The sequence below is a fragment of the Nyctereutes procyonoides genome, unplaced genomic scaffold (assembly GCF_905146905.1).
Source record: "Nyctereutes procyonoides isolate TBG_1078 unplaced genomic scaffold, NYPRO_anot_genome, whole genome shotgun sequence".
NCBI classification, from domain to species: Eukaryota; Metazoa; Chordata; class Mammalia; order Carnivora; family Canidae; genus Nyctereutes; species Nyctereutes procyonoides.
Genome location: NW_026575052.1, coordinates 66,499,057 through 66,517,668, shown reverse-complemented (window position 1 = coordinate 66,517,668; position 18,612 = coordinate 66,499,057). Strand labels below are relative to the sequence as shown.

Sequence of the window (18,612 nt, the reverse complement as noted above, 5' to 3'; positions counted from 1 at the left end):
GCTTCTCTGAACTCTGACCATATAGAAAGCAGTCAGAAACAATGTATAAATGAATGAGAATGGCTACATTACAGTAAAGGTTTATAAAAAAAAAAAATGGCTGGGAGGCTGCATTTAGTCTTTGGGCTATTGTTTGACCATTCATGCATCTATAAACTATACTTACTTTAATCAAAAGAGACTGACCTCTTAAATGCCCAAAATCTTAAACTTAATATTCTAATTATCTGTTGTATTAATTAGATCCTTCCATTTCATATGTTTACAAGGAGAACTCCCATTGTTTATGTAGTGAGATTCTTACCAGCTGTTAAGATAGTAGTAACATAGTCACCAGGAGATAAAATGATCTTAGCAGTTCTTTTAAGCCATAAGAGACTAGCCTCACCATACATCAGAATACAGAAGGTCTTAATTATAAATGGAGCTATTCCAGCCTTTTCAAATGCATTATTTTTTTGTACTTTCCAAACGAAACATGCAAGAATTTTGTGTTGTTCTTTCCCTCAAACTGGAATCAAGAGCCATGAGTAGGTATCACCTATCCCCGTGTTGCTCAAGTCTGGCTGTTCAATTCCAGAATCTGACCCTTCATTTCAGGGGAAGTGGGCCATTTTAAGAAAAAATATGCATAAAGTTTATTTACTCAGTTACTCATACTCTGTATGAGTAAATGGAGTACTTGACTAATTATTCCCTATATAGTAAACTCTCTGAGTTTGTGGAAAAGGGGCTCTTGAAATAGTTGATTACAATGAATAAAGGGGACAAGGGCTCTATTTTATATTCTATGGCTTCTCATGTAATGGAAGAGGAAAACTCAGATTAAAGCATTTTACTATAAAACCTAAAATGTAAATACTCAGAAAAATTTAGTAATAGATATTTTACTCAGACCAAAAAATGTGGTTCTTAACCAGATAATTACATATGAAGTTTTAAAAATATACAGATGCTTGAACCTTATTCTTGAATATTCTGATTCAGTAGGTTTGGGGTGGGGCCAAGGAACCTGAAATTTTTTTTGGAAGTTTGATTAGTGATTCTGATGCATCTCCTTGAAGAAAAGCAATTTTTTTGGTTTTGCTTTTTTTTTTTTAGAAAAGCAATTTTTTAAAAGGAATATTTGGAATAGTGTATTATACACATGTATTTGTCAAGTAAAAAATTCTTTTAAACTTTATTCTAAGATTACTTTTAGAAAGTTTCACATCTTACAAAAACACAGCTATTCCAAATAATCTCAAATATATTGAGAACTTAAAATGATATCGTAATAAACACCTGGGAGGCTCAATCAAGAAGTGTCCAACTCTTGATTTTTGGCTCAGGTCATGATCTCAGGGTCTAAGATCAAACCCTGCATCCGGCTCCACACTCAGCAAGTATGATACTGCTTGAGATTCTCTCCTTCCCTCTCTCTCTGCCCTGTCCCCCTGGTTCACATGCTCTAAAACAAAATCTTAAAATATTATAAAATAAAATAAAATGACATGCTTGAATTTTTAAAAGCTTACCTGAGAACCAGAAACACCAGATGACTGCATATAATACTGCTGATTCTGTAATTTTGCATACATCGAATACATTGGATCTTCATTCATTAACTTGGTATACAATGAAAGTGCTTCCATCACTTTAACATTAAGTTCTGAGAGTTCTGAATGTTTTCTGAAATATTACATAGCAATTTCAAACACACAATAATTTCAAACACAATTGTATTATTTAAATAATACATTGTTCTAAATAAGAAGACATAAAAATAGCAAAAATATTAAGTAGACATTACTAAAAATTTAACCTTATGGCCGAAAATACCCTATATTTTAGCTCCAAGGCAACCAAAATTGTTTATGGTATTGTGCTGGGAGAACTTTAGATTATACTTGACTTTACCTTGAAATAACTAGGTGTCCCTAGTAAATAACAGATGGGTAGGTCATTTGTGGGCTCTGGTAATGCCATTTATAGCATTATAATGATTATAGTAAATTACCAATTTTTTTTAAAAAGACTAATATAATTAAGGTGAAATAAATGTTCACCTTAAAAAAAAATAGATACGTCTAATTCTAATCCCCATATCTATAGTGGAAAACAACTGAAGGAGAACTGATTCTTTTGGCATATCTTTAAAATAATAATAAAAAAAGTACACCTATCCCCATATGCACTTAAAAAGAACTTCAGGAAAGATAAAAAATATAGATATAGCATGTGTTCTTTTACCTATCAATATCTTCCAGCTTTTCATCAATGAGAGGTCCCATCTGGTGACACATTGCTAAGATAACAAGATTTAAAGAAATATAAGAAAACATAGCAAAAAGAAGCATCTCTCTCATGGATATTCATATAAGTGAGACTAGGTTAAAGAGGAGTGAAAAATGTTAACTTTTTCTTATAATTCTCAATTTTATTTAAATATAAAGCCATTCTATAACAGAACACTAGATAGCCTCTAATTATTCTTTATGTGTAAGGCTAATGGCAAGTTTACCTTCAAGATGAAGTAACTCTGGAAGATCTGGTTGGTCATCACTGGGATCTGTACTTTGCAACATCTGTAGCAATTGGTCCATTTTGTCCTACAAGAGTATTTTTAAATAGTTAATAGGAGAAGCAATAAATCCTTAGGCAACACTAGGGTCTCACCTCATTAATTAATGATAGAGAATGTTTGTGATTCATATGGAGATTCCAATTTTGCCTTTATGTATTTAGTATCTGTGCATTCTCTTTCATACCATGTGAAGTCAGAGCCTTGAAAGTTCTTCCTACTTACTTTCAAAACTGCAAACAGAGATTCTCTTAAATGAGAATAAAGAGCCATATTTAAACTTACAATGTGTGAGTTCTTCAATCTGTTATGTCATGCTTATGGATTTGTGTCATTTTGTTTTGGAGCAGCTGTAGTCTTGCCATGTTGACAGGTGTAACTTCTCTCTCAAAATGGCATTACTTGTGACTAACAACTCGTTATTACTTTTCTACCATGGTGAATGCAGCAGCTGTTTTGGCGAGGCATAGCTCAGCTATGGAAGGAGGAAGATTTGTGGTTTCTCTGGTTTCCCATGTGAGAAGGCTGGAAAAGCATCTCAAAGCAAGTACTCAGATCTATTTCAGAATCTTTCCTTGTAAAAACCAAAGGAACTAATGAAGCCATCATTACATAAATATATCTATTACATAAGTATATATATACTCATATGTAAGTTTTAAAAAATCAAAATACTGATCTCATGTACCAAAAAATAATACTGTAATAATTACTAAGTTTTATCCATGCATGGTTTTTACATGGCTATGTTACTAAACATAGGTACATTAGGTAAATAATGTAAGACTACCAATTCTAAGCAGTCATTTAAATCAAAACAAAACCTATGTTTCTGCAAAGAACAGCTTGAGAGATAAATGGTCACTGGACAGTGAAAGCAACATAAGTATATAAAAAACTCTTCTAAAGTCAAAAGAATTTTGTATCTTGAAATGGATACTATTTTTCATTGTAAAAGATTCACAATTTTCATTTTAAATGGCCTTAAAGAGGGTGGTGTCAGAAGTTTGCCTACAGAAAAAAAAAAAGGGGAAGTGGGAGTAACATGAGAATCAATTAACGTGGATAACTTTTATTTGTTCACAGAATATTACACAATATTTGAAATGATCTAATATCCGAGAAATGAGATTTCTATTCAGACAACTAGGCTGACTACTGTACACATATCCTCTTATGTAATCCAACTGGCCAAACATAATACTCCCCATCAGTCAGATTCCCTGGCTCTCAGTACAGTCTTCTACAGGCTCTCTAAAAGAACACAGTTCAGACTTTCTGTTTATGGCTCCTCCCAAAGAAGCCTGAAAATCTATAAAATCCTTTCAAATATCTTAAAGAGGACATGTCATTTTTCATTATAAGTTTAAAATGTTACAAAGGATGTACTTTCCAGAGCATTAAATACTGATCTTCACAAATAAAAGCCACATATTCTATTAAATATATTCTATCCAAAAAAAATTTCACAACAGTTGTGTTAGCAATAAAAAAAATTTAAAAAACAAAAAACTGCAAACAACCTAAGTTCCAATAGTAAAAGAATTAATCATATAAACCCATTCTATGAATACTAAGCAGGAATTTTAAATATTGAGGTACAGAATGGGACTAGAGAAGACAGTTTCATGGATAATCTTTGCTTTGTCTATATTGCTTGAGTTTCAGAACATAAAATACAAGCATTAATCAAGTAACCAAATTTTTTAAAGAAGACTAACAGGTACTTCAACTTCAATACCAAGTATGAACCACTCTCATGGAGGAAATCACTTACTTCATCAATAAAGGCTTGCTCCGGTTCTGGCTCTATTGTTTCTACTTGAACATCATCACTAAATTGTACCGTCTTCTTCTCTGTTTTGACTGCAAAACATGTAATATTTATCTTTTCCTTATAATAAACTTAAAAATCTATCCTGAAGTACTTTAAATTGCATGAGAGAATTTGGATTCTTCTTATACTCCCTTCAGTTTGGGAGACTCAATTTAAGGAATCATTAAACTGCAGATTTAGGCAATAATAAGAGAACATTATTTTATGGAATTCTTAATTCTTATTTTATGGAAATCTTATTTTATGGAAATCTTAATTAAAGATTTCTTAATTTTTTCTTCTAAGATTTTACATTTTCCATAATAGATACTTCATTAAAAATAAGAGATGTGTTTCTGAAACAAAGATTAATCACCCACTATATATGAGAGTTTAGTAAATCGGTGGACCAAAAGTAAAGTTTTACAAGTCATAAATGAACTCTGCAAATTAAAATAAGTCCTCTTTTAAATTTCCAGTCCTTTCAAAGAAAAAAATCTCATTTGAAAGACCATGCTATTTCAATGTAGTGAACTAAAGTCAGCTATACATTCTATGGCAAGCCACTCAGACTTTTTAGTAAGAGAACGACATCCAGGTCAGTGAAGAACTTTATAAGTGACATTGGTAGTGATCTGAATTTTCCACTAAATTGGCCTGCATTTTTTAGTTACATTATTCTTTGAAATAAAAATGGTATTATAAAGGGATCTGCAAACCAATGGCCAGAAGCACATATTTCTCTTGCTTAACAAAGCAATCTTTTAAAACTATTCAATATATCATTAACTAGTAAATATAAAGCTATGATTAATAGAGCAATTAACTTTCTCCCCAAAAATATTGAGAGGCCCATACAGCTTTAAAGGAAAGAAATTCTTTTCTGCATTTTTCACCCTTGTACCAATGTGGTTAATCAGTATTAATAAAAATATTAAAAATCAAGATGAGAAGGGGTTTGGGAACAGAGCAAATTAAGAAAGAAAAGGAAATATATTAATTTTTACATGTGCATAATAGAATATATTTCCCCCCAAATCAATCTCTTATACCATCTTTTTTTTTTTTTAAGATTTTATTTATTTATTCATGAGAGACACACAGAGAGAGGCAGAGACACAGGCAGAGGGAAAAGCAGGCTCTCTGGGGAGCCTGATGTGGGACTCGATCCCATAAAACTACGGGATCATGCCCTTAGCTGAAGGGAGATGCTCCACCACTGAGCCACCTGGGCGTCCCAATCTCTGATGCCATCTTATGAGATATGCCCATTTTAAAAATGCGGTTAACAGCTGCACTAGTGTAATATTAAAAACACTTGCAAAGGGAAAGCTAATGTATGACACAGCCTGGATTTAAATGCCAATCTATCTGGTGCTACCATCCCACATACTGGAATCTGGCTAATTATTTTTTTACTCTAAGAACAAGAACCTATACCACTTATGTATTCTGTGTTGTATGCTTCTGTATAAAATGCAGATAATTTAATTTCCATTCAAGTCACCATACAGTAAAATTCTATATACACACAGAAAGTTTCTGCTGATTTTATTTTCCCATGGGGGTAAAAGAGACATGTGCTAGAGATATTTCTGCTTTTTATAGCTATTAACAGGTAGAACTGGGAAAACACTGCATTGGCTGCTTGACATCTTAACAGCTGACCATGCACAAGTTGTCAGCACTTTTTCGCAAAGGGACTAATACTATTACTATATATGCATGCGTGTGTGTGCGCATATGCATGTGTGTATGTATTATATAGGTACACAAAATAAACTCTTTTCACAATATCTTCCTACACTTCCACAAGGAAAACAAGCTAAGCAGGGCAGGTACTTCTACTTAACATTAAGTGGGCTTGTTTCCTCATAAAGAATAATGCTATGAAGATCATGCTAATACTCATTTCCCAAGCCTAAGAACTACAATTCCATTACATAAGCTCTGCTGCTCCTGCTCTTCTTTTCAGTAGTCTAAAGTAAAACACAGGAAGAGCCAGAACACTCATTTTAAAGCTGCACTGATATATGTTGGGGGGGAAAAGATGAGTTGGCTATGATCCATAGGAAATCTTGGATCTCATCTTGAACAGAAGTCCAAGACAATTCTATCTTTCCCAATAGCTTATTGAGGACAAAATAAAAAACCCAAACCTCAAAAAACAAAGAAAAAAAATCACTACCATGAGCCCAGGTTAAAAAGTTGGCACACAATACATTGCCATTTAAAATGGGTTCTACAACATATTTTCTGAGCTCTAACAAAAAAAAAGCTCCATTACTAGAATGGGGATCAGGAAACTGTCTCTCATAAATCTGTCATAAAATGACATGAGACAACTTGGCAATAATTATGAGACAACATCATTTCATCAAAGATTAAAGTAATGTCTGATTTATTGTTAAAGTGAAGTGTTCCTAAATTTTTTGAAGAAAAGTATCTTTTATATATACATATATATATACACATACACATGTATGTAAATATACACACACACATCTATGTATCACTTTTGTACAAATATTTATATAGTCTGTATCCTGGGTAAGACTGAGTACTATGGGGACGCCTGAGTGGCTCAGCAGTTGAACATCTGCCTTTAGTTCAGGATGTGATCCTGGAATCCCCGGATTGAGTGCCCATGGGGAGCCCGCTTTTTCCTCTGCCTGTATCTCTGCCTCTCTGTGTTTATCATAAATAAATGAATAAAATCTTTAAAAAAAAAAAAAAGAGTACGACATGCTGTTGGATATGAAAATATGACTAAGACAAAGATCCTTTCTTAAAATTCTTGTAAACTAAAAAAGACCTAAATATCCTGCAGCTTATAACTGTCTCTAATCCCTTCTTCTGGCACTAGAAAATTAGATGAGGTGAGATATTTTGCCAGATAACTACAGCTTACCAACTTATACATAAAAACTCTTAAAATTCTAAATCTTTCAGTCACTAAAAGAAATCTTTCTACACTAGAACATATTTCTGTTTCCTTAAAATAGAGGGAGATTATGACTTAATCTTGATGACCCTCACTCATCATTATGATGATCAGTGAAGTATAGTATTATGTAAAAAAACTATAGTGAACTGTCTACCAACATTTTGGTAGATTATCAGTAGTTACATCTCCTGCAACTATTGTGCCTGCCAATAACATCACTTTTCCTCCTATGCACCACTTCCTAGTTTATTTCCCCTAATAGCCCAGGTTTGGAAACCAAACAAAAAAGTACTTACATGATTAGTTATGGCTCCTTCTGACTATCTGACATGGAGGCTTAGGAAAGCCATTATATTGCTTACAGGCTACTGCTTCTGTTTGGAGCTAGACACTAAAGAAACGGCCTTAATCTTAGAACAGCAAGAATTCTCTAGGAGATTACACTGCACTAGTCATATTTTATCAACTGAAAATGAAAATACATAATGCAAAAATTTCATAACACTTCTTAATCTGCAGATTTATAATGGCACATATATAGTTTTTCTAAAGAAAAGTCCACAGTCAAAAAAAAAAACAAAACAAAACACACACATGCAAAAAAAAAAAAAGTCCACAGTCTGCCCAATTATCTGATTAAGGACAATCTTAGTAGACAATTTCAATTTGTAGATAATTAGATGATTTCTGGTAAATAACCTGACTAGTAAGCTGCACTTTTTTTTTTTTTTTAATTTTTATTTAGAGACGTCTGATTGGCCTAGAGGTTAAGTGCCTGCCTTTGGCTCCGGGCATGATCCCAGGGTACTGGGATCAAGTCCCACACCGGGCTTCCTTCAGGGAGCCTGCTTCTCCCTCTCTCTCTGTCTCTGCCTCTCTCTCTCATGAATAAAATCTTTACCAAAAAAAATTTTAATTCCTGTTAGTAAAAAAAATAAATAAAAATAAATAAATTCCTGTTAGTTAATATACAGTGCAATACTGGTTTCAGGAGTAGAATTTAATGATTTATCACTACATACAATACGAAAATATGGAATGCTTCACAAATCTGTGTGTCATCCTTGCACAAGGGCCATTGTAATTTCTGTATTGCTCCAATTTTAGTATATGTATTGCAGAAGCAAGCACACAAGATGCATTCTTTATAAACACTTTGCAGGCACTATCACCTGAGAGTCCTAGCTCAGCTTGTAACTTTCCATAACTTTCCATAAAGTTGAATTTACTCAACTTTTATTTAGAAGACAACTCTGGATTATCATCCACTTACAGACTAGAAAATACTTACTCATTTCTGGTTCAGCAGTAAGATCAGCAGTCACAAAATTAGAAGGAAATAACCCCATACCTTGATGGGTTTCACCTTTCCACCAGTTGGGATCACTAATGAGGAACAAAAAAGAATACCTGATTATAATAAAGATTTTTATCTCTATAAATGTCTACCTTTTACAGTGTTTAACTTGCATTATTACTGGATTTGAATCCCCCAAAAATCTAATGAGGGAAAAAATGAATGTACCATTATTACAAATAGAAGATGAAGCCTCAAAGATGTTAAAGAAGTGTTTAAACACACAGCTCTTATCTTTTGGAAGGCTGGTAAATGCTTTGAGGATTTAATACAAGATTGTGAACTTTCTCCCCAAAAGAGAGATCTCTATATTTGTCTTCAGGTAGTTCATGAGTTCCACTGTAAGATTCTTTTGTAATAAGATAATGATAGGCTCTTAATTCAGATCCATTCCTAAATTAGTGCTCTCTGTTGTATATACTCGCACATTCCCATCCCCACAAGAAACAACACGACAGATGACATTGTTTATAATAAAACATTCACAATGAACACTCTCAGATACATCCCGTGGTTCACCATTGTACCCTTGGAGCCTAGTATAAGCTAGCAAGCTCTCAATGAACATTTTTGAATGAATCAATCAAGGTTTTGTGCAATTTCCAGCTAAGCAGCTCAAACTTCATTTTCTTTTACTCAAGAAAACAACAGAAGTGTGATACTATAGGAATAACCTAAATTTTTTACAATTTATTTTTTAAAACCACTTGCAAATGTTAGTACTTCATTATCAGTAAAAAATCATCAGTAACAATTTTTGAGTGAACATAAATAAAACTAGAGTCAAAAGCCAGATGTTCTCATCAGAAACACAGAGTTGCTGAAGGGGAGAGGCGTAGGGGGATAACTGGGTGATGGACATTAAAGAGGGCATGTGATGTAATGAGTACTGGGTATTATATAAGGCTGGTGAATCAATCCTAGACCTCTACCTCTGAAACAAATAATAAACTATACATTAACTGAATTTAAATTAAAAAACAGGGATGCCTAGGTGGCTCAGCAATTAAGCATCTGCCTTTGGCTTGGGGAGTGATCCTGGGGTCTCGGGATCGAGTCCTACATCAGACTCCCTGCATGGAGCCTGCTTCTCCCTCTGCCTGTGTCTCTGCCTCTCTCTATGCAGAGAGAATAAATGTCTCTCATGAATAAATAAATAAAATCTTAAAACAAAATAAGAAAACCAATGTATTGAATCACCTCCAATAATGTAAATGTATATATATAATGCCATGTAAAATGAATTTGTTCCACACAGATATACTATTATGCTATTTTTTGTGAATAAATAAGTTCAATATATTATGTATTTATCACATATCACATAAATACAAATACATATGTGGTATATTATCTAAAATCTTAACCTTACTAATTTAATAATCTATATTATTAGATGGAACAAAAAAAATGAATAAACTAGATCTCAAAAAAAATAAAACTATTTAAAGAAAAGATGAGAAAAAATTAAACTACAAAGTAAGAATCTAGGCAATATGACACAAGCAAAGCAACCATCACACACAGGAAATATTTATATCAATATTTTTTCTTATTACCTTTGATAATGGCAATCAACAGGAATAATATGAAACACAGAAGTAATGTTATATATTTTCATATGAACGTCAACTTAATATCAATTTGATATTATCCATCACCTGTCATCAAGAACTGTAATAATTTCTCCAGCTTTAAAAGTAAGTTCATTATCTTCAGCAGCTTCAAAGTCATATATAGCACGAACTTTTCGACCTTCGTGTTGGTGGTTAGTTAAAAGATTAGATGTGCTTGGGTACAAAGTAGAAAGGGTGGTTGACTGTTGCCTTTGCTCCTTCAAGGATAACTCAATAGCTGGAAAATAATGAGTTAAAAAGACCCAAAATGTTAATATATCCAACGATCCAAAGAAGTACAAAAAGGTATCTGAAGGTAAAATATATTCTTTTAAATGTGGAGCTGGGAAGTAGGACATATCTTGACACACTGAACGAAAATAATTTCATCAATTTTATTCATTCACAACTGAAAGTTTAAAGAATAAACTATAAAAAAGTTGAACAGCATAATGACTAGTTTTTTAAGAGTTTATTTTTTTATGTAATCTCTATACCCAACATGGAGCTTGAACTCATAATTCCAAGATCAAGAGTTGCATGCTCTACCAACTGAGCCAGCCAGGTGCCCCACATAATGACTACTTTTACTGAATGGATAAAATTTAAATTATTCTGGGTAATAAAAAGATATAATCTCTTAAATCCACTTTTTTTAGTTACAGATATTTTTATTTTCTTTCATCTTTTCAATATATTTCTATAGCTTCTGTTTCCAAAATGCTAAAGTCAATTGAGAAGTCAAGAGTCCCAAATCTCAAGGAAGACTTAACTAAATCAGGGTATCAAAGGTATTATCCAAGAACCTGCACTTGGCTCCAAAGTTAAATCTTATGTAATTAGTCTAATAAGTGGATTTGGAAATAACTATAATGAAGTTTCACGTGACAAATTCCCCCAGAGAAATTTCAAATGTGTGTTTTTCTTATGGTGGGGGAAAGGGGACAGACGGAGAGGGGGAGAGAATCTTAAGCAGGGTCCACGCCTAGTGGGGAGCCCCAGGTGGGGCTAGATCTCAGAAGTCTGAGATCATGACCTGAGTCAAAATCAAGAACCAGACACTTGACTGACTGGCTGAGGCACCCAGGCACTCCTCAAATGTGTCTATCACTTCCACTCCTCCCCTAGTAAAGGCTATCATCATATGTCACTCAGGCTCTGCAATGTAATCTGCACTGATTACCCAACTTTCAACTCAAACCATGACCCCTTCATCCCTTCCATCTCTGTTCTACATTGATAAAAGACCTATAGGACAAAGAAAACTTTAAAACTATCATAAGGAAATACAGGAAAGTACCTTTTAAGATTTGGGGGTAAGGAAAAATAAGATACAAAAAAAAGCAAAAATCAAATATTTTGACTAGATTAAAATTTTAAAATTTCATTTGATAAAATATACCATTATCAAAGTCAAAATAAAAGCCAAAAATCAAGAGCAGGTATCTATAATAGAAATAACAGGCAAAAGTTTAATATCCAAAATTAAGACTTTCTACATATCATTATCTTAAAAAAAAAAAAAAGCCACACACGCACAAAACACCTCAGTAAGAGACATCAGTATAGCTAATGAACACACAAAAGAGGACCAGCCTCACTAGTAATCAAGGGGATAAAAGTCAAGATAAATGGACATTATTTCCAACCTATCAGAATCACAAATATGAAATTATGACAATACCAAATGTTTTCAGGAGATAAAAAATATAATAACAACTTTCATATACTGCTAATGGCAAAAGAAAGAATAAAACTATTTTGCAAAGTTGAAGATGTACTTCCCCCATAAGCCAAAATATCAGTTGCAGTCACACAAAACACACACACACATAAAAGAAAATATGTACAAGAATACTCAACGCAGCCCACTTACTATAGTAATAAAACAAACCAACCAAAAAACCCAAACATCACAAGAAAATATGTACAAGAATACTCAACGCAGCCCACTTACTATAGTAATAAAAAAACAAACCAACCAAAAAACCCAAACATCCATCAGTAGCAGGACAAATAAACTATAATATATATTTATCAGTACAATGGAATATTATATAATGGCTGAAATAAATGAATTCTATTTATATGTTTTATTATGATCGTAGACATACTGTTGCATAAAAATAAACTACAGATGGTATAACTACTGACAGAAAATATTTGGTGGATGCATAAAAGTATTTAGTATTGTTTATAGAGACAGAGTGTAATAAAAACAGTATTGCCCATAGACTTAAAGGACATATGAATACTAGTTGTCTTAGAAGAGTATCAACTGACACCAAAGAGGGGCACAAAGCAGATTTCAAGGTTAGCTTATAAAGTCCTATGTCTTTTATTTTTAAGTATCTCAGTAAACAAATATTAAGTAAGGGACCCATTTCCTTCCCACCTTTCCAACATCGGGGACTTAAAAACATACCTTTTGCTAAGTCTTCTTCTTCTTTTTTGTTAGCCACAGTACCAGGATCTTTGGCAACCAACGCTGGGCTTGCTTTTGCTTGATCTGCAGCCTAACACAAAGACAGGAACACAATATTTGAAGACTGTTCTCAAATTTTCCTACCTCCTTAATCTAAGAACTTATAAGAGCTTTCTTAATCAATCTACTAGATTTTTAAAGCAGAAGATAATCCAAATGGAGCAGTCTCCACTCCGAAAGGAGAAGAGTTCGAACTGGAGAGAAAAGACCTGGACACTGAGGGTGAAGAGCCTAATTGCACTCTCTTAAATTTGTGTAAAGATAGGAAGCTGAAAGAAGACAATCAAAAGAAGACAGACTAGGGGAGATTTAAAAAGTATTAGAAAAATCCTAAAACCAGAAAAAGGGAGAGAGACTCTTTCCCAGAGATCTTGGGAAAGGGAAGGCAATACTATTTTAAAAACAAAGCTTTTAAATTTAAACCATCTATTCAACAGTTATATTTTATTGCTTTCTTCCAGATTAAGAGGCAGGATGTTATCTTTAGGAGTAGAGACTTATATACAATGATATAATATTCATAAAATTACACTATTTTGTAAACTAAAATACAAATAGTTAATTCTGACAATATAGTTCAGTTACCAGTAACTGCTAGCGAGCGCACACACACTCACTTTTCATATCTCTGACACTTAATAATGTCCTCCCCTTTGGCTCCTGTAACTCTGTCCACATTTTTCCCTATTGAGTTTTAACTCAACAGCTAAATAGTTTTAGTCAACAGCTAAAATAATCACTTTCTCAATGAAGCATTCCTAAACCCCTAAATGAAGTACTCCCTCCTCTGTGTTCCTCTGATAGTATTTTTAACAAGGCAAAAGATATGCTCTGGGTAGTTAAGAATGTAAATGGTGGAGTCAGGCAAACATGGGTTCAAAACCTAAATCTACCTGGTTCAAATATATATATAGGCTGTGAACAGTTACAAATGTTTATCAGAATACCCAAATCAACCAAGAACGACAACAAAATTGGAATTCTAAAGTATTCAAATTAACACATGCACAGCACATAGAACAATGCCTGGCACAAAGTAAGAGTCAATACATCTCAACTTCTATTAAAATTATCTGTTTATATCTATCTCCCTAACCGTGCTCTATGTTCCCTGAGAATATATGTGCCTAAATATGGATTGTGAGCAATCAAGAAATAATTATTGAGTAAATAAAAGGTAATATAGTCAAAATTATAGTAAAATACAGTATATCTACATTATAATATTGTAATACATTATAATGTATATCTACATTAGTATATTTTATATTGTCAAATGAATACACAAAGCACTTATCACTGTCATTCAGAACTGAAGAAATGATAAAGAATTCCCAAATAAGCAAAAGCTACAGGAGTTCATCACTACTAAAAGGGTTTCACAAGAAATGTTAGAGGGGGGGATCCCTGGGTGGCTCAGTGGTTTAGCACCTGCCTTTGGCCCAGGGCGCGATCCTGGAGTCCTGGGATCGAGTCCCACATCAGGCTCCCGGCATGGAGCCTGCTTCTCCCTCTGCCTGTGTCTCTGCCTCTCTATGTCTATCATAAATAAATAAATAAATCTTAAAAAAAAAAAAGAGTAAAAACCTTTAAAAAAGAAAAGAAAAGAAAAGAAAAGAAAAGAAAAGAAAAGAAAAGAAAAGAAAAGAAAAGAAAAGAAAAGAAAAGAAAAGAAAAGAAAAGAAATGTTAGAGGGACTACTTCATGGGGAGAAGAGCCCCTTCAAGGGCATGCTGGGCTGCACTGAGGACCAGGTTGTTTCCTGCCATTTTAACAGTGACACCTATTCTCCCAATTCAACGTTGGGGCAAGCATTGCCACCAATGACCACTTTGTCAAGCTCATTTCCTGTTACGAAAAAGAATTTGGTCAAAGCAACTGGGCGGTCCACCACCTTATGGTCCACATGACCTTCAAGGAGTATCAGGTCCCGCTAGAGCACAAGAGGAGAGAAGCCCTCAACTGCTATGGAGTCCTTGCTCCAGCTCATCCCCCAACATGTGGAGAATCTCCCAACCTCAACAAAGTTTTCATCCTAGACACCATGAAGAAGAAAAGAGGCTTAGAGAGCCCTACCTCGTACCATCAGTAAAGCACACTGTACCAAGCCAAAAAAGAAAGATAAGGACAACCAAATCGTAATGGAAGTAAACTGTCACTATGTGCAGATCACATGGTACTATATATAGAAAATCCTAAAGACTCCTCTGAAAAACTATCAGAACTAATACATTAATCCAGTAAAACTGAAGAACACAAAATTAATATACAGAAATCTGTTGCACTTCTATACACTAATGACAATCAGAAAGAGAAATTAAGAAAACAATCCCATTTACAATCCCCATCAAAATGAATAAAATGCCTAGTAATAAATTTAGCCAGGAAAGTGAAAGACCTGTACCCTGAAAACTATAAGACAATAATGAAAACAAATGAAGATGACCCAAATAAATGAAATATGTCAAACTTATGAATTGGAAGAATATTACTAAGATGTCCATACTACCCAAAACATCTACAGATTCAATGTAATCCACATCAAAATATCAATTATATTTTTCACAGAACTAAAACAATTCTAAAATTTGTATGGAACTACAAAAGATGCCAGAGAGTCAAAAAAATCTTGAGCAAGAAAAACAAAGCTGGGAATATCACACTCCTAGATTTCGAAATATACTATGAAGTTATAATATAACCAAAACAGTATGGTACCAGCACAAAAACAGAAACACAGGTCAATGGAACATAAAAGACAATCCAGAAATAAAATAATACTTGTGGTCAATTAATCTATGACAAAGAAAGTAGAGATATACAATAGGAAAATGAGTTTCTTCAACAAATAATGTTGACAAAACTGGACAGCTACATGCAAAAGAATGAAACTGGGCCACTTTATTGTACCACATACAAAAATAAACTCAAAATGGATTCAAGTCTTAAATGTAAGATGGAAACCATACTACTCCTAGAAGAATACAGGTAGTTAAAGCTCTCTGACCTCGGTATGTATGTATGTATGATTGATTGATTGATTGATTGATTGATTGATTTATGAATGATGGTCAGAGAGAGAGAGAGAGAGAGAGAGAGAGGTAGAGACATAGGCAGAGGGAGAAGCAGGCTCCATGTACTGGGAGCCCAAGAGAGAGAGGCAGAGACATAGGCAGAGGGAGAAGCAGGCTCCATGCACCAGGAGCCCGACGTGGGATTTGATCCCGGGTCTCCAGGATTGTGCCCTGGACCAAAGGCAAGCGCCAAACCCCTGACATCGGTCTTATATTTTTTTGGATCTATCTCCTCAGGCAAGGACAACAAAAGGAAAAATAAACAAATGAAACTACAACAAACTAAGAAGTTTTTGCACAGCAAAGGGAAATATGAATAAAACAAAATGGCAACCTATTGAATAGGAGAGATGATTCATAAATTATATATCAGATAAGAGGTTAACATCCAAAAAATATTAAAGAACTCATATAACTCCGTATTTAAAAAAAAATACAATCTAAAATAGAGAGAGGACCTAAATAGACATTTCTCAAAAGAGACATACTGATGACATACATGAAGAGATATTCACTAACAATTATGAAAATACAAATCAGGACCACAATGAGACAATCACTTCACATCTGACAGAATAGCTAGTATAAAAAATAAATTATAAGTGTCAGCAAGGATGTGGAGAAAAAGGAACCCCTGCATTGTTGGTGGGAGTGTAAACCGGTAAAGCCACTATGGAAAAGAGTATGTAGGTTCTTCCTCAACAAATTAAAAATACAACAATCATAAAATTTAGCAATTCTCGTTTTTATCTGAAAAACTTCTAGATTTCTAATCCAAAGACAAAAAAACACACCAATTCTAAAAAAAAGACATATGCACGCCTGTGCTCACTGCAGTACAAAAACCAAGACTGGAAGCAACCTAAGTGTCCTCCCATAGAGGAATGGATAAAGAAGATGCGGTATACATGTACATGTGCGCAGAAGCACACGCGCGCGCGCATACACACACACACAAATTACTGAGCCATAATAAAAAAATAAAATCTTGCCATTTGCAACAACATGTATAGACCCAGAGGGTATAATGCTAAGTGAAATAAGTCAAGCAGAGAAAAACATATGGTATGATTTCATGTATTATATGGAATATAAAAAGCAAAACAGAAACAGACTCAGATACAGAAAAGAAACTGAAGGCTACCAAACAGGCAGGTGAAGGTGATGGACAAAACAGGTGAAGGGGATTAAAAAATACAATCTTCCAATGTGGTTTATGTATACAATGGAATATTACTCAGCCATTAGAAAAGACAAATACCCACCATTTGCTTCGACATGGATGGAACTGGAGGGTATTATGCTGAGTGAAGTAAGTCAATCGGAGAAGGACAAACATTGTATGTTCTCATTCATTTGGGGAATATAAATTATAGTGAAAGGGAATATAAGGGAAGGGAGAAGAAATGTGTGGGAAATATCAGAAAGGGAGACAGAACATAAAGACTCCTAACTCTGGGAAACGAACTAGGGGTGGTGGAAGGGGAGAAGGGTGGGGGGTGGGGGTGAATGGGTGACGGGCACTGAGGGGGGCACTTGACGGGATGAGCACTGGGTGTTATTCTGTATGTTGGTAAATTGAACACCAATAAAAAATAAATTTATTATTTAAAAAAAAAAGGAAAAAACAAGATACAATCTTCCAATTATAAAATAATTAAGATGGAGGGATATAATGTACAGCACAGAGAATCAATAATACTCTAACAACTCTCTATCGTAGCAGATAACTAGACTTATTAAAGTGACCATTTCATAATGTACATAAACACTGAATCATTATGTTGTACACCTAAAACTAATAAAATATTTTATGTCAAAATTTAATAAAAAAGAGAAGAAAGTGCAGAAATAAGTATATTATCCTATATTCCTGAACTGCACTCTTTAAAATTCCTTCCTATTACTGGGTTCTAAGTGCAGCAACAATACATACACTAGTAGTCAGTCAAATACAGTCACAGTGCTAGCATTTCTTTTATCTCTATGTCACAAGTTAGGGCTACAAGAACTGCAAGAGAATGAGTTAACTAAGTATGACTTTTCTTATTATTTTTATATTATTTTCTTCTGTACTTAGATGAAAAAATGTACTTTAAAAATTCCCTTTATTTTTGGAGGCTTCTGTTAAGTATGCTGACAAAGATCTAGCCTGATCAAGATGAATAATGATTATGCAACTGAGTTTAAAATCTAGAGGTACTTGTGGAGATGATCCTACAAGATACATTTTTCATTAAATATGAAGTTCTTCACAAGCATGGTTTTCAATGATAAACTATCAGATATTAGTTTTTTAAATCACCATTCTACCTCATCCTATTTTACTTTATATGCATTTTATGTATTTCTTGTGGCTGAAGATAATAACTACAACAAAATTAGTTTTCATATACTTTAGAACATTCCAGATGAAAAAAAGTAACTCTTTACTATCGCTGATGTGTGTCCTGAACCTCTTGAACAGGAGAGTAACCTAACTTCTGTACCAGTCAATAAATAAATGCTCTTGCCAGTGTTCACTCCACTTCTTGTCCTTTGAAGCCTAGTCCGGACAGACACATATCCACTAACCTCTATATCAAACGGAAGGCAGGATCGTGTAGTGGAAAGAACACTGGACTGAGAGTCAGGAGGCCTGTGTTCTAGTTCCAGCTCTGTCAATTACGAGCTGTGGCCCTGGGGAAGTCACTTAACCATTCTGGGTCTGTTTCCTCATCTGTAAAATGAGGGCAGTAGATTAGAGAATCCCTA

The 18,612-nt window shown here is 34.0% G+C and overlaps 1 protein-coding gene and 1 non-coding gene across 3 annotated transcripts in view; both read right to left on the bottom strand.

The window, feature by feature from the left end:
* STAM (signal transducing adaptor molecule) overlaps positions 1-18,612 on the bottom strand; it is a 79,191-nt gene that overhangs the window by 14,130 nt on the left and 46,449 nt on the right. For both annotated transcript variants that reach the window (XM_055332603.1, XM_055332604.1), the window contains 7 exons: positions 12,725-12,815; positions 10,345-10,537; positions 8,618-8,712; positions 4,341-4,429; positions 2,504-2,591; positions 2,233-2,287; positions 1,518-1,671 (listed from right to left, as the gene is read on the bottom strand). In XM_055332603.1, coding sequence (XP_055188578.1) covers positions 1,518-1,671; positions 2,233-2,287; positions 2,504-2,591; positions 4,341-4,429; positions 8,618-8,712; positions 10,345-10,537; positions 12,725-12,815 — 765 coding nt within the window. The remainder of the gene's footprint in view (positions 1-1,517; positions 1,672-2,232; positions 2,288-2,503; positions 2,592-4,340; positions 4,430-8,617; positions 8,713-10,344; positions 10,538-12,724; positions 12,816-18,612) is intronic.
* On the bottom strand, positions 8,354-8,457 carry LOC129514378 (U6 spliceosomal RNA). Its single transcript, XR_008665433.1, has one exon. It is a non-coding gene; the product is annotated as a U6 spliceosomal RNA (small nuclear RNA).